Source organism: Stegostoma tigrinum, chromosome 13 (genome assembly GCF_030684315.1).
Source record: "Stegostoma tigrinum isolate sSteTig4 chromosome 13, sSteTig4.hap1, whole genome shotgun sequence".
NCBI lineage: Eukaryota > Metazoa > Chordata > Chondrichthyes > Orectolobiformes > Stegostomatidae > Stegostoma > Stegostoma tigrinum.
In genome coordinates, this window is record NC_081366.1 from 64,067,994 (window position 1) to 64,093,491 (window position 25,498).

At 40.7% G+C, this 25,498-nt stretch overlaps 1 protein-coding gene across 1 annotated transcript in view; it reads left to right on the plus strand.

Moving 5' to 3' along the window:
• The window catches only part of lcp2a (lymphocyte cytosolic protein 2a), a 167,257-nt gene that overhangs the window by 20,723 nt on the left and 121,036 nt on the right, over positions 1-25,498 (plus strand). The window contains exon 3 of the mRNA XM_048543731.2: positions 852-898. Coding sequence (XP_048399688.2) covers positions 852-898 — 47 coding nt within the window. The remainder of the gene's footprint in view (positions 1-851; positions 899-25,498) is intronic.

Below are 25,498 nucleotides of genomic sequence, written 5' to 3' on the forward strand. Positions count from 1 at the left end.
ATCTTTGTTAATTCCACTCAGGGTCAGCGGGTGATAGAGGGTTGTGAAAGGCTGTGAAAGGAATCTCTCAGGATGACTTTTAGACTCAGTGATCCCCAAGACCTCATAGAGAAATTCAACAGCAACTCACTTTCAGTTTTCCTGTAGTTTAGATAGCTGGTGGAGGAAGTTGGAAGGAGTGTTCAGTTTGAAGGGAGATTGCAGTGGTCATGGTGGATCTAAATGTTTATGGGAGGGAGGTGGGGAGAATCATGGAATTTGCACCCACTAGAAAGGGAGTACAGGTGGGTAAGGGATTTACACTGAAGAACATGATAGCTTCAATAGACCAACTGATCTTTTTCATCCAGTCTCTTTGAGTGTTGTTTGAACCAGTTTTTCTATTAGTTGGTTTTAATTGGGAGGAGTTGTCTTGCATCACAACCTCTAGAACAGAAAATCTAAATTCGAATCCCACTTATAAGTCCTGAAGTATATATTCACAACTTGGTCAGCAGGTTGATTGTCAGTTTGTAAATCCTTCTAGTATGCCAGATGGCAGGTGGTAAGAACAGGAGTTTCCTGGTCAGTCATCCTGCAGAATGCAATGGCATTTTTCAATTGTACATTTTTCAATAAATATAGTCCAATCTAACAGATATCCATAGCAAACCCTCAGAAACAAAGTTGTAGGAAACGACCAGAAGATTTTAACAGATCTCACACAAAATTGTACAACCCAACCTAGTTTCATTTGCCACTCTTTATGTCTTTATACACCTGCTTTAAATTGATTCACTATACTTGATTCTAGTGTATCTACATTAAAAACAATTATGTTTCTAAACAAAGCATTTCTTTTTAATTTACAGAGCATGTCCGAAAATGACATTCAGAAGTTCCCTACGCTACGTGTGCCGTAAGTACTTCCAAAAATGATTTGAGTGTCACAGGTACAGTGCGGGAGCTGTATAATATCATACTGACCTAACATGATTGGTCTGTATGTGATTCGACACATAGCACAATGTAATGCTATTTGTCAGTTGTTTTGCACAGAACACTTTCCAGCATTTGCATGACAATAGGGAAGTCTCACATTTGATCACCTTGTTCAGGACCAGCTCCATTTATGCTTACACGTTCTCAATATTCAATTCAGCTAAATTCATTTATCAACTGGTGGACTCCTGTTGATCCTGACTTTTTTCTGATTATGTAAATTGGGGGGTCAATAAATTAACAGCCATATTACGTCTCTACCATTGACTGAGAAATGAAACTGGAGAGAGTTGAAAAACTAGCTTCCGATTCACTGATCACCCATTTTATACATGGTCAAATTCAAGACATTTTTGTGCAGCTATTTGTTCAGCTGCTGCATTTGGACTGGAAAGAAATAGTGACTATTGGAATTGGGAAATTATTTATTCCAACTTCTCATTACTCATTTTTGTTTCCTATGTTTTTCAGAAAATTATCATTAAACTTCTCATACACTTTGTTATTTGTAAATCATAATACAGCATTATTCACACAAAACAATGCATTCCGTACTTTGCATAGTTCATTTAAAAATTTCTATAAAATTACCTACTAAGTTTTAGGTGAGTGAATGTGTTAATTAAGCTACCATTGCATAGTTACGTGTTTGGAACATTTATCAATGTTTTTCCGAGAGCATTGACCAATGACAGTACAATGAAGTTTAATTGCCTGAGTGTTAAAGAGGAACTGCCTTACAAATGGACGTCAGGAGTTCATCACTATGGTCTTTGCATCGGATCACAGAAACGTTATGCAGCAGTAGGAGGCCTTATGGCCCACTGTGATCAGATAGAATTTGAAGGGAAATGTCTGGTGTCAGATCGCAACAGGTGCAGACATATTGTAGTTATGCTCAATGACTGTGTCCTCTGTACTCATTGTTATGTTATTTCATGAGAAGGGCAGGACTTATTCAATTCAAAATAAGACCTTGGGTAGTTATGTAGAATGGAGAGACCTAGGGATTCAGGTGCATAATTCTTTGAAGTTTGCATCACATAAAGACGGGGTGGTTAAAGAAGACATTTAGCACATTTGCCTTCATTGCTCAGACCTTTGAGTATAGGAGTTGGGACTTCATGTTGAGATGGTACAGGATGGTAGTGAGCCCTCTTCTGGAGTACTTCTGGTCACCCTGTTATAGAAAAGACATTATTAAGCTGAAGAGTGTTCCGAAAAGATTTACCAAGGTGTTACCAGGAATGGAGGGTTTGAACTATAAGGAGAGACCGGATAGGCTGGGACTTCTTTCACTGGAGGGTAGGAGGTTGAAGGCTGACCTTATACAGGTTTGTAAAATCATGAGGAGTATAGATAAGGTGAATGGCAGGTGTCTTTACCTAAGGTGGGGTATTTCAAGACAGGGGGGCATATTTTTAAGGTGAAAAGAGAAAGATTCAAAAAACACATGAGGTGCGTTTTTTTAACATGTGCTTTTTCTCACCTATGAGGCCAAATATATCAGCCAGGACTTGACAGTACTTTGTCAACCACCCTGAGTTCTCTCTGAGTAAAATTAATTAGTTGAAGTATTGGCAAACTACACATACATTCCCAAGAATTAATAATTGAGGCTAATTGAGACTGTCAGGGTTAGCATCTAGATTGGAGGTCAAGACTGGGATGATTAGCTCAAGTCTCAGGGTTCATGTTGGAGGCAGGGAAGCTTGGCTGTCTACGCTCAATTAAAATGCTTACTTTCCTTGTTGCAGCTGATACTTAGGACTGGTTTCTCTCAGTGAAACCACGCATGAACATGAAGAAAGGTTGTCTGTTCTCTTCCAATATAGCTGGTAGCACACGTTACACCATCTCAAGGACAATTAAAGATCAGAATAAATGCTGGCCTTTGAATGCAGTCAGAGTTCTAGCTAAGAAAGAGTTCCAAGTTGAGGTTGTATCATTACTTCTTGGTATAATGTTGATGAATGAGGTGGGAGGGACATCCTGTCTCACTTCCTTTATAGAGCTGCACCTTCACCCTTCCCGCCCTGACTCCTTCATCTTCTAGGACGGTTGGCCATTGTGGTTAAAATTTTGAGATGCATCAAACTCTAAGACTATTTCTTTTATGGTCTTCTGCCATCCTTGTAGAATACCCTTCAATGATTGTTAAAAAGTTTTGTCAAGTGCTTAGAGGTCAAAATATTGATGCGTTACTGCAGCTCCTCTTTGTTCTAGCAAGTCAGCATGGGCATCAACTTTGAGTTTTCCTGGGCCAGTATAGATTTCTTGATTGATAGAATTGAGAAAGTTAATCTGATTGGAATGCAGTGACATTTCTTGCTTTTAAAGACACTTCCGACACAATGAGCGGCTATCATTAGTGAGTATAGATTTTGGTTATGCTCTTCCATGGGTTTACCCATCATTAATATAAGACTATAGACCAAAGGATGCAGTAACAAAGTCATTCAGTTGATCGAGTCTACCTCACCATTCACTGAGATCATGGCTGAACGAATAATCTTCAAATTTGCTTTCCTGCCTTAGCCCCATATTCTTAGATTTCAATAATACTAAAAATTGGCCTTTCTCAGCCTTGAATAATCTTAGTAACCCAAATTCGACATCCCTCTGTGATAAAGAATTCCACATATTGACCACCATCTGACAGAAAAAGATTCCTCCTCATCCATGTGTTTAACTTGCAATCTTTATTCTGTATCCTCTGGTCCTAGACTTTCTCTCAAAACGTAAATAACCTTTTAAGAACTACTCTGTCAAGCCCTGTAAGAGTCTTAAATATTTCATTAAGGTTCCCTCTCATTATTCTAAATTACCTGGAATGCAACTCCAATATGTTGAATCTTCCATCATAAGACAGTCACTCCATTCCTAGGTTCAACCTAGTGAAATTTCTTTGGACTGCCTTTCATAATATTAGTGTATCATTGGTAATACATGTGTGTCCGGGAATACTTTCTGCATGTACTGCTGGATTAATCAAAGGGCAGTCTCTGGAAGTAGTATTTTTCCAATGGTGTCCTGAAGCTTGTGAGTTCTTAAGATCCTTCTACCTCAAGAACTGACTAATATCCAATTTTGGAGTCCAACTTGGAAAATAATTTAGTTCTATTGAATTTAGATTCCCATTGTTCTAGACTTGTAATTTTATGTGGGTATCTCTTTAAAGTAATACTTATATGTCTTGGGTCCAAGCATACCCAGAATGAGCCATCTTTCTTCAGCATGTATTGCACAAGCTGGGGTGAAGATATTCATGTTGAACAATGCTGTTTCACTCCATATCTTCCAAAGTGTTCTTCTGCATTATATTTTCTGGGAGAATTAAACGACTGAGTTGTATCTTCCCTGACATGTGGTTCACTATTGCTGCAAGTGGCAGCACAGTGACTCAGTGGTTAGCACTGCTACCTCACAGCACCAGGGACCCAGGTTCAAATCCACCATTGGGAGTCTGTCTCCCTGCATGTGCACGGGTTTCCTCCAGGTGCTGTGGTTTCCACCCACAGTCCAAAGATGTGCAGGCTAGGTGGATTGGCCATGCTAAATTGCTCTGTTGTGTTCAGGGGTGTGTAGATTAGGTGGGTTATAAGGGGATGGGTCTGGGTGGGATGATGTGATGGTCGGTGTGGTCTTGTTGGGCTGAAGAGTCTGTTTCCACACTTTAGGAATTCTATGATTCTATGATATACTGTCACCTTTGAAGTTTCCTGTACCAACTATTGTTACACAAAATCACAGGCGCACTTAGTCACATTACAAACTAGACTGTGCAAAGGCTTCTCGTCACGTATTCCACATCCTGGCTATTTGCTCATTCGCTTGTTCCCATTTAAAGTGATATCATAACAACCACAAGACTAACCAAACAACACCGAAACTGACCACAAGGCTGACCAAACAACACCAAAACTGACCACAGGACTAATCAAACAGCATTGAAACTGACCACAGGACTGATCAAAATACAACATCAACACTGACCATTAGACTGACTAAATGAGGTAAACTACGAAGCACTTCTGAAGTGCAATTCAGAGCAATATTCAGTGTTCACAAAACAGCAGAGACTTAGAAAAGCAGTGAAGAACTTGAAACTGCAAGATGGAAACTGCAAGAAACTGCAAACTGCAAGAAAAAATGACATCACTGAATGAGCAAAGAAACCTGGTAACGTAAGGTGAAGAGGTTGAATAGTTACTTTCCCTGCAGAACCAGTGATAAACTCACATTTCCACTTGAAACGGGTTGAAGCACCATTGAGCTTAAAGGTTATTTTAGGCTAGTGTGCAAGAGATCATTATCTCAAACATTGCCTTTGCAAAAAGGAAATTGAGAAACACAGCACAATACTGCCCATGTGGAAAGAGTTGTTGCAGAGCACTTCCTGATTAGATTCTGGCTGATATCATTTGTATATCAGGTGAATGCTGGAGACAGCAATGCAGTAGACACAGTACGTAGTGCCATTTTAATTGCTTTATCATTGGATGTAGTAGTAGATCTCATGTTGGAAAACATCAATGAAAGGTTGGAGATAGTTAACATAGAACATAGAAAAATTTCTTCCGATATTTTTGGTAGTGGAACAGATGCATTATTTAGAACATAGAACATAGAACATTAGAACATAGAACATTACAGCACAGTACAGGGCCTTTGGCCCTCGATGTTGTGCCGACGTGTCATACCGATCTGAAACCCATCTAACCTACATTATTCCATGTACATCCATATGCTAGTCCAATGATGACTTAAATGTAGCTAAAAATTGCCGAATCTACGACCGTTGCAGGCAAAGCATTCCATTCTCTTACTACACTCTGAGTAAAGAAACTTCCTCTGACATCTACCCTATATCTTTCACCCCTCAATTTAAAGCTATGCCCCCTCGTGCTCGCCATCACCATCTTAGGAAAAAGGCTCTCCCTAACCACCCTATCTAACCCTCTGATTATCTTACATGTCTCAATTAAGTCACCTCTCAACCTTCTTCTCTCTAACGAAAACAGCCTCAGGTCCCTCAGCCTTTCCTCGTAAGACCTTCCCTCCATACCAGGCAACATTCTGGTAAATCTCCTCTGCACCCTTTCCAAAGCTTCCGCATCCTTCTTATAATGCGGTGACCAGAACTGTACGCAATACTCCAAGTGCGGCCGCACCAGAGTTTTGTACAGCTGCAGCATAACCTCTTGGTTCTGGAACTCGATCCCTCTATTAATAAAAGCTAAAACACTGTATGCCTTCTTAACAGCCCTGTCAACCTGGGTGGCAACTTTCAAGGATCTGTGTACATGGACACCAAGATCTCTCTGCTCATCTACACTGCCAAGAATCTTACCATTAGCCCAGTATTTTGCCTTCTGGTTACTCCAACCAAAGTGCATCACCTCACACTTGTCCTCATTAAACTCCATTTGCCACCACTCAGCCCAGCTCTGCAGCTTATCTATGTCTCTCTGCAACCTACAACATCCTTCGTCATTATCCACAACTCCACCAACCTTAGTGTCGTCTGCAAATTTACTAACCCATCCTTCTCCGCCCTCATCCAGGTCATTTATAAAAATGACAAACAGCAGTGGACCCAGCACCGACCCTTGCGGTACACCACTAGTAACTAGTCTCCAGGATGAACATTTCCCATCAACTACCACCCTCTGTCTTCTTTCAGCAAGCCAATTTCTGATCCAAACTGCTATATCTCCCACAATCCCATTCCTCCGCATTTTGTACAATAGCCTACTGTGGAGAACCTTATCGAACGACTTGCTGAAATCCATATACACCACATCTACCAGTTTACTCCCATATACCTGTTTGATCACCTTCTCAAAGAAGTCAATAAGGTTTGTGAGGCGCGACCTACCCTTCACAAAACCGTGCTGACTATCCCTAACGCAGGAAATGACATCACCAACCCAAGGAAACCTAACCAGATAAATAGAAAGCGGGACTTAACACCAGCGCTTCGTCGGAGGCTCACTGATGATGTTACCTAGAATGGTGACGAAACGTCTGAAAACTAACCTTCCAGCTCAGCGAGCAAACTCACGTCTAGAACCTCAACCTGAACTACAAATCTTCTCAAAACTCCCTATCACTAATCAATTTATTCTTTTCTAGATGATTATAAATCCTATCCCTTAATTCCTTTTCCAACACTTTACCAACAACTGAGGTAAGGCTCACTGGTCTATAATTACCAGGGTTGTCTCTACTCCCCTTCTTGAACAGGGGAACCACATTTGCTATCCGCCAGTCGTCTGGCACTATTCCTGGAGACAATGACGAGTTAAGGATCAATGCCAAAGGCTCGACAATCTCCTCCCTGGCTTCCCAGAGGATCCTAGGATAAATCCCATCCAGCCCAGGGGACTTATCTATCTTCACACTCTGTAGGATTTCTAATACCTCTTCCTTGTGAACCTCAATCCCACCGAGTCTAGTAGCCTATATCTCAGTATTGTCCTCGACAACACTGTCGAAAAATATTCATTTAGTGCTTCCCCTATCTCCTCTGACTCCATACACAACTTACCACTACTATCCTTGATTGGGCCTAATCTTACTTTCGTCATTCTTTTATTCCTTAAATACCTGTAGAAAGCCTTAGGGTTTACCCTGATCCTATCCTCCAACAACTTCTCATGACTCCTCCTGGCTCTTCTGAGTTCTCTCTTTAGGTCTTTCCTGGCTACCTTGTAGCCCTCAAGTGCCCTAATTGAGCCTTCACATCTCATCCTAACATAAGCCTTCTTCTTCCTCTTGAAGAGAGATTCCACCTCCTTCGTAAACCATGGCTCCCGCACTCTACAGCTTCCTCCCTGCCTGACAGGTACATACTTATCTAGGACACACAGGAGCTTTTCCTTGAATAAGCTCCACATTTCTAATGTGCCCATCCCCTGCAGTTTCCTTCCCCATCCTGTGCTGCCTAAATCTTGCCTAATCTCATTGTAATTGCCTTTCCCCCAGCTATAACTCTTGCGCAGTGGTATACACCTATCCCTTTCCATCACTAAAGTAAACATAACAGAATTATGATCGCTATCACCAAAGTGCTCACCTACTTCCAAATCTAACACCTGGCCAAGCTCATTACCCAGTACCAAATCTAATGTGGCTTCACCCCTTGTTGGCCTATCTACATACTGTGTCAGGAAGCCCTCCTGCACAGACTGGACAAAAACTGACCCATCCCGACTGAGCTCGGTCTCTTTTCATTGGAGAAAAGGAGGAGGAGAGGGGACCTAATTGAGGTATACAAGATAATGAGAGGCATAGATAGAGTTGATAGCCAGAGACTATTTCCCAGGGCAGAAATGGCTAGCACGAGGGGTCATAGTTTTAAGCTGGTTGGTGGAAAGTATAGAGGGGATGTCAGAGGCAGGTTCTTTTCACAGAGAGTTGTGAGAGCATGGAATGCGTTGCCAGCAGCAGTTGTGGAAGCAAGGTCATTGGGGTCATTTAAGAGACTGCTGGACATGTATATGGTCACAGAAATTTGAGGGTGCATACATGAGGATCAATGGTCGGCACAACATTGTGGGCTGAAGGGCCTGTTCTGTGCTGTACTGTTCTATGTTCTATGTTCTATGTTCTATAGTACTCAAACTATAGTGTTCCCAGTCAATATTTGGAAAGTTGAAGTCCCCCATGACAACTACCCTGTCTTTTTCACTCCTATCAAGAATCATCTTTGCTATCCTTTCCTCTACATATCTGGAACTATTCGGAGGCCCATCGAAAACTCCCAACAAGGTGACCTCTCCTTTCCTGTTTCTAACCTCAGCCCATACTACCTCAGTTGACGAGTCCCCAAACATCCTTTCTGCAACTGTAATACTGTCCTTGACCAACAATGCCACACCTCCCCCCCCTCTTTTACCATCTTCTCTGTTCTTACTGAACCATCTAAATCACGGAACCTGCGACAACCATTCCTGTCCCTGCTCTATCTCTGAAATGGCCACAACATCAAAGTCCCAGGTACTAACACATGCTGCAAGTTCACCCACCTTATTCCAGACGCTCCTGGCATTGAAGTGGACACACTTCAAACCAACTTCTTGCTTGCCGGTGCCATCATTTACTGAAGTCAGGACATTTTTGGGCACTCACAATGGTTCTACTGGACATGAACAGCAGTATAGTGTGTAAAGCTATGACTTCCTTAATTATGGATGTTGACTTTGGCATCAATTTTTAATTTTTGCAGTCATCCTTGTCTTTCTTTTAATGAGGTCATCTCAGTTACATCTACACTGCCAGACTATCAAAGTAACAGTTTAGAGGAAAGATTTTCACACCTTTTTCACTCCCAAAGCCTGACCAAAACCCAAGAACAAATGAATTAAAATAGAAAGAAAAGAGAAATAATTTGGACTAATATAACACTTCGGCAATCAAAATGATCTCACAACTAATAAAGTTTAGTCGCTGTTGAAATATGTGGAAAGCAGCAGCCAATTTACAAACAGCAAGCTCCGTCAGACAATAATCAGCTAAGATAAAACAAAGACCGATATAAGATCGCAAACAAAAGCAGAAATTTCTAAAGAACTCAGTAGGTCTTCCAGCATAACAGAATTAATATTTTGAGTCCAGAAACATTAACTCTGTTTTCTCTCCACAGTTGCCTCCAGATCTGCTGAGTTTTTCCAGCAATTTCTGCTTTTGTAATAATCACTTAAGTCTCGGCATAAACAGTTTGGGAAACATTGGCAGTAGAGTAAACATTCTTCTGTACCTCTTAAAGTGCTAGCCTGACAACTTTATAGCCATGAGCCAATTTAACAGATTGGAAAGAGAGCAACTCAGACAGTGCAACCCTCCATTTAGAGCTACACTGGAGTGACAACTACGATAATGTGCTCAAGACTCAATTTATTGCCTAATGTGGGGGTATCTTTACTACTGGGAATAAAGACAACTCTATTTCCTGAAATTTGGATAGCTTAATAACCTGAAGTAGGAGTTTCTTTGTTATCTACAGTGGGGGTTTCTTTATTATCAGGAGTGGGAGTAACTTTATTGGGGTATCTTTGTTACCAGGAATTTAGTATCTTTATTACCTGAAATTTGAATATCTTTATTACCTGGAATTTGGGTAACTTTCTGACCCACAGTTGCAGGTTGACTTTATTACCTGGAATTTAGGTAACTATTACCTGAAGTTGATGTAACTTTATTACCTGAAGTGAGAGTAATTTTATTAGCAGTAATAGTGTTATCTGTAATACCTAGAATTTGGGTATCTTTATTTAGCTGGAGTGGGATATCTTTATTACTTGTAATTTGGGTAACTTATGACCTGGGATGGGGGTTGTTACCTGCAATTAGGGTAACTTTATTACTGGCAGTTGGGGAGACATTATTACCTTTATTTTAAGTAACTATTACCCGGGGTGGGTGTAACTTTATTAGCAGTAATAGTGTTATCTTTAATACATGGAAATTGTGTAACTTTATTACTTGGAATGAGACCACCCCATTGTGTGTAGGCAAGGTGCGTTAACAATGGTAAATGTGGAGTTGTAGAGATAGGGTACATGCTCTTCAGAGGGTCAGTGCAGACTTGATAAGCTGAATGGCCTGAATCTGCACTACAGGGAGTCTGTGATTCTTTATTACCTGGAATTTGGGTATCTTTATTATTTGGAATGGAATTAACTATTTTACTTGAAGTGTGAGTCACTTTATTACCTGGAGTGGTGATATCTTTATTACCTGGAGTTGGGGTAACTTTATTACCTGGAGTGGAGGTACCTTTATTACCTGGAATTGGGATAACTTTATTACCTGGAGTGGTGGTATCTTTTTTACCGGGAGTGGGGATGACTTTATTACCTGGAGTGGTGGTATCTTTATTACCTGGAGTTGGGGTGACTTTATTACCTTGAGTGGAGGGTGACTTTATTACCTGGAATGGGAGTAATTTTATTACCTGGAGTGGTGGTATCTTTATTACCTGGAGTGAGGGTTATTTTGCTACCTAGAGTGAAGGTGTCTTTATTGATCTGGATGAAGGAATAGGGGTATCTTTATTAGCTCCTGTAACATGAGCAGTAGTAGATACCTATATGACTCTATACTAGGGGTGTTTTCATTATTTGGTGTGAGGGATACCAATTTATTTTCTGTCAGATTTTATTTTATTTGAGTGGTATCTTATGCAATGTCATTGACTGCTTTTGATGATATTCAATTTCATTTTGAGCACTCATTGCTTTCAGAGCTACAGAATTGTGCATTAGCTTCCGAATTTGAGGAGAGCCTGAAATGGGTGGCTATATGGTAGAGCAAGAATGTGGAGACGAGTTGCATGTCTGTAATTCACAGCTACTCCTACCAGCCGTGAGAAGCTGGGGTCCCAGTTCATCCTGAAACTGGCCATGTTTACGGACACTGTCTCTTCCAGATTTCGTAAATTCTAATTCTCAAATGATCACAAATGGAATTTCTTATTCATTACTTGAATGATGATTCAATGCCTGGGGTGCAGTAACATTACCACAACACTCTATTGAAATAACTCCATGAAGTCTGGTACCATGTCACCAAGTCACAATTTATTTACACATGCATAGTACATGACACTGACTCAGGTACCACAGAGCCAGCTCGTAGACTGAGCAGAACCCCAAACACTCCTGTTTATATCTGTTAGCCACGACTCCCTCACTGGACTAGGCTAACAGCCCAAATCAGGGAACTCATATTCTATGATATCCAACTGGCTGACATCATTCCAATCACCACATCCCTCCCTCTAATTCCTGGGATATAGGCCCATTCCTTTTTCTGTAGCTTCTCCTGGGGCATTTGTGCACCAAGTCTCATTCCTCCGACTCTGCCTCAGGCATTGGCAGTGTATACTAGTCAGTAGCCTGCCTCTTGCGCCAGGAGCATATAGGCTGAATCTGATCTTCTTCCTCAGGCAGTAATGGCATCAAGGCCACAACATCTGCCATGCTTATCTCACCCTCAGAAGTTTCTTTGACGCTAGAACACAAGATGCTAGGTTCTGACAGATTTGCCAGATGTTTTAAGGAAGTGGTTATGTTTTGCTCCTGCCCTGTTTTTGAGGTTGCAGCTTTTATGTGGTCCATGTGCTTGTTCAGGACCATCTGACCTACAAAAAATTTGTACATCATGGAACCTGACCTCATAATGACATGCCTTTTACCCATACAGGACCATTCTAATGGTTTCAATGCCAAACTTTGTCCCTTGAAGTAAACTGCCTCACTCACTTAGAGGAGTCTTGTGTAGCATTCCTGGTGCAATTTAACCCTCCCTGTCAGGTCCGGAAAGTTCAGTTTTAAGCTGGTACAGAGTCTTCTTCCCATTAGCTCCTCTGCTGGAACCATCCCTATAGGTGTGTGAGGGGGTCCTATAATCAAACAGGAACTGGGATAGTTTGGTATCAAGTTAAGCTGTAGGCTGTAGCTATAAGCTTGCCTTCAAAGTTTGGACTGCTCTTTATACCATACCATTGGGCGATGGGTGATATAGTGGTGTCCTTACATGCCAACTATCATCCGACGAGGAAATACTTGAATTCCCTGCTGGTAAATGATGGCCTGTTGCCTGTAACCAACACCTCCGAGAGACCATGTACTGTAAAAGATGCTTGCAGCTTTTCAGTTGTTGTCCCCACGAATGAACTCTATTCATGTCCAGCTGCTTCTTCATTTCCCTAAAGGCTACATCTTGGGCATGAGACCGTTTCCAAGGCTGACCCTTTTTCAATAGCAAATGTAAGTCGCCAGGATGGATGCCAGGTTACATGTGAATTCTCAGCCTAATTCACCTACCCAAGGAAAGACCTAAGCTTCGGTACAGACATGGGAGCCGGGGCACCTTTGATTGCCCTCACTTTATCTTCCAAGAGTGTAACCTGGTTTTGTTAACCCTGTAGCCCAAGTAGATCACTTGGGGTGTCAGAAACATAATTTTTTTCCCTCCTAAGGCAGACCTCCACCTTGGAGAAACGTTTAAGTGCTATGTCCAAGTTTTCTATATGGTCTTTCTTGGTCTTCATGGTTATTAGCACATCATCCAGATAAATGACAACCAGGGGTAGACCTTCTGAAATGTTCTCCATCATCCACTGAAAAGTGGTGCAGGCTGATTATACCCCAAAGGGCAGTTCTGTACCCAAATGGGTATTAATTGTAGTATACCTCTGGGAGTCCTCATCTAATCACAATTACGGGTACACATGGCTAATGTCCAGCTTCATGATTTGTCTACAAGTCCTCTATGCAAGGAAATGCATATTTATCCAGGTGCAAAAAACAGTTCATTATTTGTTTGATATCCTCACAAAAGCGAAGTGACCCATTGGGCTTCACAATCTGCACAACTGGTGTTGCAAACTGTACTGGTTTGATAATTCCTTTGCTTTCCAGCCTCCTAATTTCTGCCTGTACTTTTGCACATAAGGAAAATGGCATTAGGAATTATGGAATTGCTTCTTGGCCACTTCGATAGTCCCTAGACGTCCCTCAAAAACTTCTTGGTATTTAACAAAGACTTCACTCGGGTATCCATTTTCTAATTGAAAAATGTTGAGTCAGTCAAGTTGTTTTGCCCCATCAAGCTTGGGCCTAAACCTTTTACTACAATCCACAGTCACTGAACCAAAAGCTTCTCATAAGAGACAAAAACCAACATTGTACCTTTAATCTGTAGAGGTTCCATGGTATACGTTCTCAGCCTGGCCAAGGTCCTACACAAACTTAAGGGTTGGAGTCCAGAGCAAATTTTGTAAAGGCAGTTTCTACAATCACTGAAGTACTACTAAAACTGAGTGACCATTTAATCAGATGTTTGTTTTGATTGGTTCTGATTTGGATGTTACTAAGCAATTTCACTCGCCCAAACCAGCTGTTGGTGGACTTTCCAGAGTGTGAACTCTCTGAATACTAGCCTGAGTTCTCTTACTTTTGCTGTCTCAAGTCCTCATGCTGGCAGCAACTACAATGGCCTGATGGCCCAGATCCTCAAGAAAATTTTAACTGTTTAGCTGAAGCCTGGCTTTGTTTGGGGTTTTGCTATGGGCTGATCTAGGATCCCTCTGTTTAGGATATATCCTGAGAGAGGTCATGCTTTCACTCAAGTGGTGTTCCCCAAGCTCAGTCAGCTTGGAAAGGGTTCCCACTTCCTTCAGCATACCTTGTAACTCATAAACTCCACTCACCACATTTTCTAACAATAAAGCCAGTGGTAGTGCCTCTTTGAAGGCCAGTCGGGCTTCTGAGGCCAGCACTTTTTGCATGATTGCATCATTAACCCCACTTACAAACAGCATCTCAGCATCTCACTTAGGGTTAAACCAAAATCAACATGCCTCTGCCCATCATCTTATCCTCATCAAAATTCGCAATACGGGCTTCGCTGGTTCTCAAGCTGTCAAGTAAAATCAATAGTATCTTAGAATTAAGGAGGCTTGGGGTCATTGTTCCTTTGCTAAATCTGTCAACATTTGAAAGGTTTTAGTATCTGGTCCCTGCAGGAAAGTTAGGCTCCTAACAACTGAAAAAGCTGCACATTCACATTGTCAGGAAGCTTACTCATTGCTTTTTGTCTGCTCCAATGTCATTTGCCTGGAAAAGATAATGCATCCTTGCCACATACTGGATCCTGTCTTTGATAGCAGTATCGAAAATGTAAAGCTTCCCAAATAGCGGCATGATACCTGAAATGTTTAGCTCAATTCAAAGACAACTGTTGCAAGCAATTCCTTTGCAATTGAGCTTTTCTCTTATCGCCTTTGAAATAAGTCCGTGAAGGCTGGTATTCCATCACCAAGTTACCCCTTATACACATGCGCATAGTACGCAACACTGATGCAGTTAGCATAGAGTCATCTCCTAGAGTGAGCAGAACTCCTGACGCTCCTCTTTGCAATCTGTCAGCCAGAACTCCCTGATTAACAACCCCAATCAGGGAATTCATAGTCTGTGAGATCCATTTGGATAGCATCGTTTCAGTCACTACATCTGGTGTGTTTTGTAATCTTTGATGTTAAGGTTATGTCTGCCCAGAATCAAAGTAATGAGGAAATCATTTTCCTGAATGGATTGTAGTATTGCAGCTTATACAGCTGACACCTTTCAACTGCAATTAACATCAAAAATGTGAGCAGAAGTTGCACATTCAACCACTCATGCCAGCCTCACCAATCTGTATGATTGTGGCTGATCTGAACCCAGGCCTCAATTTCTCTTTCTTATGAGCTCATCATAGCCCTCAACTATTCAATATTTCAAAAAAATCTACTACCTCCTCTTTAAATACTTTCAGCGATCTTGCCTCCATATCTCTTTGGGATAGAAAATTCAAGATATTCACTCCCCTGAGAGAGGAAGTTCCTTCATATCTCATTTTTAAATGAGTGTCTCCTTATTCCTTAACTAAAATCCCTTGTTTCAAACTCCTTCACTAATGGAAACATCTTCTCAACATCTACCCTGTCAAACCAACTCAAAATCTTATATATTTCAAGATAATTAGTTCTTAAATATTTTAGAGTTCGTATGCATTGAATTCTATGACATAGAACGATTTACATTTTATAAGTGCATTGGAAAACTGAAATAAACATTTAAAATGTCACTTTTTTCCAGATGTCAAAACTAACATGAAAGCTTTTTGAAAGTTCCATTCCAAAAGGGGACCACAATATTCAGTATTTTTGTCTTTGAGCAGTGTGTTTTTTCTGCTAATCTTGTAGTTTCACTACTCATTGCCCTAAAATGAAGCTTCGGGTCTTTGGTGGTGAGAGTGTGATGTAATTTCAGACATCCTGATTGGTTAAATGTTGCAAACTTCAGCATAAGTTGCAAAATATGCAGTTCTTGCACAAACACTCCCTGCTAGCTTTTGAGAGGGGTTGTGTACCATGTGTAATTCCTGTAAGCCTCAATATTGCAGCGGTTTGATGCGAATAATATTGAATTAAAGTTACTTCAATATCTTGAGACTTTGCAGTTCCTAAATCATGTAAATTTGAGAGTAGCTGAGACATGGAGTCCATTTAACTCATTAGTTACATTGTATAAGAAGTATTCATTTTTACGTTGCAGCTTTGCAGAATTTAAGATTATAGAATCAGAAAATCTTACAGAGCAGGAGAAGGCCAGTCAGCCTGTTATGAAAGAACTAAAAAAATAGTCTCAGTCCTTGGCTCTATTCCTACTGCTCTGGAATATTTCCTTTTAAAGTATAAATATTAAATTCCTTTTTAAATTTATCATTGAAACAGCTTCCGTGGCTCTTCTAAGCAATTATTTTCAGATCATCAAAGATAGATATATCTAGTAGAGAAGGAACAAAAATTGCCCATCTCCTGGGAAATAAGGTAGGACAAGCGACTGAAATGTCAGCTGGGGAGCACTTTCAGACAACTCATTATAATTCTATTAGTATTAAAAGCATTACATAAAAGGATAGGCCTTGTATAAAAGTTAAATTTCTTAATTGGAGTAAGGTAAATTCTGACGGTATGAGACAGGAACTTTCAAAAGTTGCTTGGAATAGATTGTTTGCAGATAAAGGGATGACTGGCAAATGGGAGGCTTTTAAAATATAGAGTTCAGAGGCATTATGTTCCTGAAAAGAGTGAAGGGTAAGGCTTGTAAGAATAGGAAACAATGGAAGAATAAGGACATTGAGGCTGTGTTCAAGAAAAAGGATTCATTGATTAGTCAACATTGATCAAGTGAATCTCTTGACGAGTATAAGGGATCAGTATTAGGACCACAATTGTTTACAATTTATATCGATGAATTAGAGTTGGGGACCATGTGTAGTGTGTCAATGTTTGTGGATAACACTAAGATGAATAGTAAAGCAAAGTGTGCAGAGGACTCTGACAGTTTGCAGAGGGATATAGATAGTTTAACTTCTTAAGAGGAAACACAGGATCACGGAAAGATGACATGAGATAGCCTTGGCAGACAATGTTAAGCATCATCTGAAAAGATTCTACAAGTAAATTAAGAGCAAAAGAGCAAATGGGGAGAGAGTTGGGGCCCCTCCAAGATCAACAAGTGTGTGTGGATCTATGGGAGGCGGGAGAGATACTAAATGAAAATGTTGCATCAGTTTTTACTGTGGAGAAAGAAATGGAGGCAAGGGTACTTGGGAAAATAAATATTACTTTGTTGCAGTCCACATTACAAAAGAGGGAATGCTCGAGGTCCTAAAAAAACATAAAGATGGATAAATATCCAGGACCTGATCAAGCGTACCCAGGACTTTGTGGGAAATTAGGGAAGAAATTGTGGGGCTCCTACTGCAGATATCTGTATCATTTATGACTACAGGTGAGGTATCAGAGGACTTGAGAGTGGCTAATGTTGTGCCTTTATTTAAGAAAGGTTGTAAGGAGAGACCCGGCATCAACAAACCAATGAGTTTAACATCAGTAATGTGTAAGTTGTTGGAGGGGATTCTGAGAGATAGAATTTGCATGCATTTGGAGAGGCAAGCATTGATTATTGTTAGTCAGCATGGTTTTGTGCATAGGAAATAGTGTCTCACAAACTTGATTAAGTTTTTGTGGGATATACATAAAAATATAAGAACTAGGACCAGGAGTAGGCCATCTGGTCCTTCAAGCCCGCTCCACCATTCAATAAGATAATGGCTGATCTATTCATGGTCTCAGCTCCACTTACCCACCTTCTCACTTCATTTCTTTACTGTTCGAAAATGTGTCTATCTTAGCTGTAAAAACATTCAATGAGGAAGGCTCAACTACTTCACTGGGCAGAGAATCCCATGGATTCACAACTCTTTGGGTGAAGACATTCCTCCTCAATTCAGTCCTAAATCTGCAACCTCCCCTAATTTTGAGGCCATGTCCTCTTGTTCTCGTTTCACCTGCCAGTGGAAGTATCCTCCCTGCTTCTATCTGATTTATTCTCTTCATAATTTTATATGCTTCTATAAGATTCCCCCTCATTCTTCTAAGTTCCAATGAATACAATCCCAGTCTAGTCAGTCTGTCCTCAAAAGCGAACCCTCTCAACTCCAGAATCAACCCAGTGAATCTTCTCTGCACCACCTCCAGTGCCAGTACATCCTTTCTCAAATAAGGAGAGCAAAACTGGACACAGTACTCAAGATGTAGTCTCACCAGCACCTTATACACCTATGACATAACCTCCCTGCTTCTGAACTTAATCCTTCCAGCAATGATAATCAAAATTACATTTGCTTTCTTAAGTACTTGTTGCACCTGCAAATCAACCTGCAATTCATTCACAAGGAAACCCAGCTCCCTCTGCACAGAAGCAAGCTGCAATTTTTTTTTACCATTCAAATAATAGTCCTTTTTACTGTTATACCTACCAAAATGGATGACGCCGCATTTATCAACATTGTACTCCATCTGCCAGACATTTGCCCACTCACTTAAACTATCTATATCCCTCTGCAAATTTTCAGAGTCTACTGCACACTTTCCTTTACTATTCCTCTTAGTGTCATCCACAAATGTTGACACACTACACGTGGTCCCCAACTCCAAATCATCCATGTAAATTGTAAACAAATGTGGTCCCAACTCTGACCCCTGAGGCGCACCTCTAGTTACTAGTTGCCAACAGAAAAGCGCACATTCATCCCCACTTTAAAACTAATCCTCTAACTATGCTAATACATGGTCCGTAATGTACCTTTATCTGATGCAGCAGCCTCAAGGCAGCATCTTGTCGAATGCCTTTTGGAAATCTAGATACACCACATCTACTGAATCCCTGTTGTCCACCAAGCTCATAATATCTTCATTGAACTCCAGTAAATGAGTTAAACATGACCTGCTCTTCAAGAAATCATGTTGTGTCTACCCAATGGGACAATTTCTATTTAAATTCCTTGCTAGTTCTTCCTTAATGATAGATTCAAGCATTTCCCCCACTACAGAAGTTAAACTAACCAACTTATAATTCCCCGTCTTTTGGCTACCTCCTTTTTAAACAGTGGCATCACATTTGCTGTTGTCCAATCTGCTGGAACTGCCTCAGAGTCCGTTGAATTTCAAAATATTACTATGAGTGCATTTACTATTTCTCCCACCATCTCTTTTAGTATCCTGAGATGCATTCCATTAAGGCCAGGAAATTTGTCTACCTTTAACTGCATTAGCTTGCCCAACACTATCTCTTTCATGATAATGATTGTTTCTAGGTCCTCACCTACCTTATCATCAATTACTGGCATGTTATTCATGCCCTGCACTGTGAAGACCGATACAAAACACCTGTTCAATGCCTCGGCTATTTCCTCATTTCCCATTCTTCGATCCCCCTTATCATCCTCTGAAGGACCAATGTTTACCTTAGCCACACTTTTTCATTTCATATATTTATCGAAACCTTTGCTTTATATTCTGAGATAGTTTAATGTCATAATTTATCTTACTTTTCTTTATAGCTTTTTAGTGGCTTTCTTTTGACCTTTAAAAGTTTTCCCAATCTTCTGATTACCTGCTGGTCTTTGTCACTTTGTATGCCTTATCTTTCAATCTGATAGCCCCTCTTATTTCCTTAGACATCTATGGCTGATTACTCCTTTTCCTACAGTTTTTCTTTTACTCTGGCATATACTTGTGCTGAGTACTTTGACAAATTGCTTTGAAAGTCCTCCACTGTTACTCAACTGTCCCACCATAACATTTTTGCTTCCTGTCTACATTAGCCAACACCTTCCCTTATCCTATTGTCGTCTCCCTTGTTTAACCACAAGACCCTGGTATTGGATTTTATCTTCTCACTTTCCATCTGTAATCTAAATTCAATCATACATGATCGTTCCTTCCAAGAGGATCCCTGACTATAAGACCATTGATTATTTCTGTCTCAGTACACAGGGCCATATTGAGGATAGCTTGCTCTCTTGTTGGTTCCTTAACATACCGTTAAAGAAAACTATCGCAGCAACACTCAATGAACTCCTCCTCAAGGCTGCCTTGACCGATCTGGTTTGAAAATTGACATGTAGATTAAAATTCCCATGATAACTGCGGTAATATTTTTACAGGCGTGAGTTATTTCTTTATTTATTGCCTGCCCCAATGTGATATTATTTGGTAGCTTATAGACTGTGCCTATGAGTGACTGTTTCTTCTTAGAATTTCCAATTTCCACGCAGTTGCAATGGAGGAAATGGCCTAGTGGTATTATTGCTGGACTGCTAATTCAGAGACCTGGATGATATTCTGGGGACCAGGGTACAAATCCCAACACAGCAGATGGTGGAATTAAAAATCTAATGATGACCATGATGAATCCATTGTCAATTGTTGGAAAAACCCATATGGTTCACTAATGTCCTTTAGGGAAGGAAACAGCTATCCTTACCTGGTCTGGCCTACATGTGACTCCAGACACACAGCAATGTGGTTGTCGTAACTGTTCTCTGGGCAATTAGGGATGGAAAATAAATGCTGCCTAGCCAATGAAGCAATGTCCTCATCCCATTAAGGAATAAAGAATTAGATTCAACCTTCTTCTCCACACTACTGCCCTGATGTCGTCCTTAAACATCAGAGCTACACCAACCCCCTTACCTTCCTGCCTGTCCTGCCGTATAGTCTGACATCCCTGGATACTTAATTCCTCGTCATGACCATCCTGCAACTATGTCTCCATAATGGCTACTAAATCATACTCATTGGCAATGGCTTATGCCATTAACTATTTACCTTGTTTCAAATGCTATAAACATTCAGGTAAAGTGCTTTTATGCTAGTTTTTATACCTTTTTTTGAATTCTAACATCTCCATTAATAATATCTCCTGAGGTTTCCTTCCTTTTATCTTCTTTCATAGTCTTCGATGCAGTTAAACCCTCCTGCACATGTTAACTTGCTGCTTTCTTTTCTATTTACCATTATACTTCCTGTCATTTTTGCTTCCTTTTTCCCCAGTTCACTAGTTTAAAGTCCTAGTGACCACCCTATTTATCTTTTTCGCTAGAACACTGGTTGCAGATTGGTTCAGGTGGAGATCGTCCTAACAGTACAGATCCTTCCTGTTCCAAAACCGATGCCAATGCCCCATGAAATGGAACCCTCTTTCCCACACCACTCCTTTAACCATGTGTTTACTTCCCTCATTTTCTTATACCTACACCAATTTGCATGTGGCTGGAGTAGTAATCTGGAGAGTAGTAAACCTTTGAGAAACTCATAGAATCACTACAGTGTGGATATAGGCCATGCGGCCCAACAAATCCACATTGCCCCTCCAAAGAGCATCCTACCCTGACTCATTCCCCTACCCCTGCAATTCCCCATGTCCAACCCACCTAACCCAAACATCCCTGGATACTACGGCAATTTCGCATAGCAAACCACCTACCCTGCACATCTTTGGACTGTGGGAGGAAACCAGAGCACCCAGAGGAAACCCACACAGACGCAGGAAGAATATGCAATCTCCACACTGACAGTTGCCCGAGGACGGAATCAAACCCGGGTTCCTGGTGCTGTGAGGCAATAATGCCTACCAAAGAGCCTCGGTGTTGCCCCAAGCAAGCAGAGAAGAACTTGCATTGCCTGACTGAGAATCAAATCTGGGCTGCAGCGGTGAGCGCTAAATCCTAATCGCTACACTATCTGTACCTTAATTTCATCCCTAGTGCTTGATAATCCCCAAAAAGGTCCTCTCCTTCATAGCTTTGCCTATGTTGTTTGCCCCAACATGGCCACAACAATGGATCATTGCACTCCCACTCCCATATCCTTTCAAGCTGGTCAAAGATGTCCCTCACTTTGGCAGCAGGCAGGCAACACGTCATGTGGGACTCATGATCCTGCTTACACAGGATGCTATCGATCCCCCTAATTATAGACACCCCTCAACTACCACTTGTCTTTTTGCTTCCCCTCTTCAGTAGCCTCCTGTACCACTGTCAACAGTGATCAGCTGGCTCATCCTCCCTACAGCCCTTTTCCTCATCCTCACAGAAAGCAAGTACCTCATTCCTGTTGGACAAGGGCAAGAGTTAAGGCTCCTCCGTTCTTGAATTCAGGATCCACCAACCTAACTGACTTGAAATCACACCTTGCTGTCCCTGATCACTGACTGAATTTGAAGTACTTAATCTACCAGGCGTGACCATCTCCTGAAACAAAATGTACAGATAGTTCTCCCATTCTCGGATGTGCCGCAGTGTTTGAAGTTCTGATTTCAGCTCATGAACTCTGAGCCAGAGTCCCTCAGGAAACGAACACTTGCTACAGATGCGGTCGCTGCAGCTCGCATTTACTGCCAGCTTCCACATTATACAGCTACAGCATATCTCTACTTAGTTAATTACTTACTTAATTAATTAATTTATGAATGAGTTAAATAGTTTATTAATACTTCTTTGATGTGTTCTTTTTCAAATTTCGTACAGATTTCCTACCAGCCAACCATGTCACAGCTTCACTGTGATGTCACTCCAGTTTCTTTCACAGCTACAATGTGCTCCAAGTTCAGTTAGTTTTATACTCACTCTGTGTTGCTGTTCACCCTCTGACTGCATCCTGCAGACCAGGCCATGATCCCTGAGCCCAGTTAGTTTTAGACCCGCCCAGTGCTGCTGGTCTGCATTCTGACTATTCCCTGCAGACGAAACTGCAGTCCCCAAACTCAGTTAGTTTTATACACACTCTGCTGCTGCTCCATCCTCTGACTGCTCCCTGCAGAGTAGGCCAAAAAGATTTATGAAGGCAGAGTGGTAGACATGAGGTAGACATTGTCTACATGGGCATTAGCAAACCCTTTCATAAGGTTATGCGTGGTAAACTAATGCGCAAAATTAGATCTCGTAGGATTCAAGGAGAGCTTACAACTGCATACAAAATTGGGTTGACTGTAGGATACAGAGGGTGGTGGTGAAGGTTTGTCTTTCGGACTGGACATCTGTGACCAGTGATGTTCCACAGGGATCAGTGTTGGATCCACTTTTGTTTGTTATTTATGAAAATGATTTGGATGAGAATTTAAGAGGTTTGGTTAGTAAGTTTGCAGATAACACCAAAATTGATGGTAAAGTAGACAGTGAGGAAGGTTATCTAAGATTACAAAGGGATCCTGATCAATTGGACCAGTGGGTTGAGGAGTGGCAGATGGAGTTTAATTTGGATAAATGCAAGGCATTGCATTTTGGTAAAACAAACAAGGGCAGGATTTATATAGTTGATGCTAGTGTCCTGGGTAATGTTGTTGAATAGACCTATGGCTTCAAATACATTATTCTTTCAAAGTTGCATCACTGGTCGACTGGATAGTTATGAAGTTATTTATCACCCTTACTTTCATGTTTGAAATCATTGAGTTTAGGAGTTAGCATGTCATGTTGAGAAGGTACAGGACATTGGTGAGACTACCTTTGGAGTACTGTGTACATTTCTGGCTGCCTGCAATAGTAAGGATATTATTAAATTGGATAGGGTCCAGAAAAAACTCACCAGGATGTTGCTGGGACTGGAGGGTTTAAGTTATATAGAGAGGCTGGATAGGCTGGCACCTTTTTCACTGAAATGTAGAAATTGAGGGGTTACCTCTTAGAGGTTTCTAAAATCATGAGGGGCATGGATAATGTGAATAACAAAGCTCCTTTTGCTAGGCTGGGAGATTTTAAAACTAGAGGGCATAGTCTTAAGGTGAGTGGTAAAAGATTTAAAAGGACCTGGAAGGGTAACCTTTTCACACAGAAGGTGGTTCAGTATGTGGAACTAACTGACAGAGGAAGTGGTAGATGTATGTACAGTTACCACATTTAGAAGACATTTGCATAGGTACATGAATAGGAGAGGTTTAAAGGGATTCAGTGAAATGTAAGCAAGTAGAACTAGTTTAGCTTAGGAAGCTCAGTAGATGTGGGCAAGTTGGACCAAACGGTCTGTTTCCGTGCTGTATGACTCTATGACTGTATAACTTACAGTGTAAATAAAACTCTGCATCTTCTCCTTTAGTTCTTTAGCCAATCACCTTAAATCTGTTGTTACTGACCCTTGAGGCAGTGGAAATAGTATTTCACAGCCTTCTCAATCAAAACCATTATGATTTAAATACCTCTATTTAATCTTTCTCAGCTATCCCTGCTGTAAAGACAACAGTGTCAGGTATGGGTAGTAGTTACTGAAAAACATTAACTTTAAGCAAACCAGCATGCAACCTAAGTTAAGAATCTCATTCCTTCTTTAGGAGCAGAATTTTGAAAATAATGTAAAACGAAAGCACACAGTGTAGGTTGTGAACACTTTAGTTCGTGGAATTGTCAATACTGGAAATCTAATTATCTCACCTGAATTTTGTAATTGTAACATGGTCTTGCTGCAGGGAATATGATGGCAAAAATACTACAATAGCCTTTAGATATTCAAATCATAATTGTTAAATATAACTTACGAGCATTGAGTTCTGTTAGAGATCTTATCATTTCTGCTCACTATCAAATCACTTATTGATGCAGTTATTCTCTAGGGAATTTCCCTTCTTTGGCACTGGAAATTACACTTTAGTTCATCTTGCTTGTTCCCAGAATTCAAAATGAAATCATTGCTGGTGAGTCACATTGTTTGGGGTTCAAGTCCTTCTCCAGGAAGTAGAACACAAAATTGAAACTGACAATCCCAGTCCAATACGAAGAGAGAGCGACAGAACTGAGGTGATATCTCTTGGATCACATGTTACCCGAAGTCCAGTCTGCATTCTCAGTATATGTAAAACATCCCACAGTAGGGAGATTTGCTCAGTTCATATTTATGATGCAAGCAACATCACTGAAACAGATTACCTGATCAGCATCACATTTCTGGTGATAGGAACTTGGTTAAATGTAAAGTGTTAATATATTACAACAACAACTGCACTTCAAAAATACTTCATTGGCTCTAAAATGTTTTGGAATGTAATTATGTTATAAAGAGTGCAATATAAATATAAATGTATTTCTCTCTTCCTTTTCATGAGTCATAATCAGCTCACGGCACTATATGAGCTGCTATTCATGATGAAGATTGCAGTCATTGTTCTTTTTAAATGTTAAAACCTACAAAGTTGTTTGGTCTAGTGTGGGAAAGGAAAACCACTTCCTGGTCTAACTCAGAATCTCTGGTATTTGACAAGATCTAGTTTATTGTATATTAGCAACTGATTGCATGTTACTTTGAAATGATTGACATGGACACAGATGCTCCTCTTTAAGATCCTAAACTGTTCTGCCTACAAGTCAACATGACATCATCATAGGGTGTGTTGCTCATTGTACCCTGCAATATTATCCTTTTCAGATTTATATACAACAATAATAATACTCATATTTTCAATACATGTATGAGATAACTGTGATTGAGGACATCAGAAAAAAAGTGGCTCTGAATTTGCCATGGAGCTGGAAAAGGAAGTAGACGAAAATATGACAGAGGATGAAAATATTAATTCTTTCTGAAAGCCTGGTCAGGGCCTGGCTGGAATGGTATGCCTAGTTC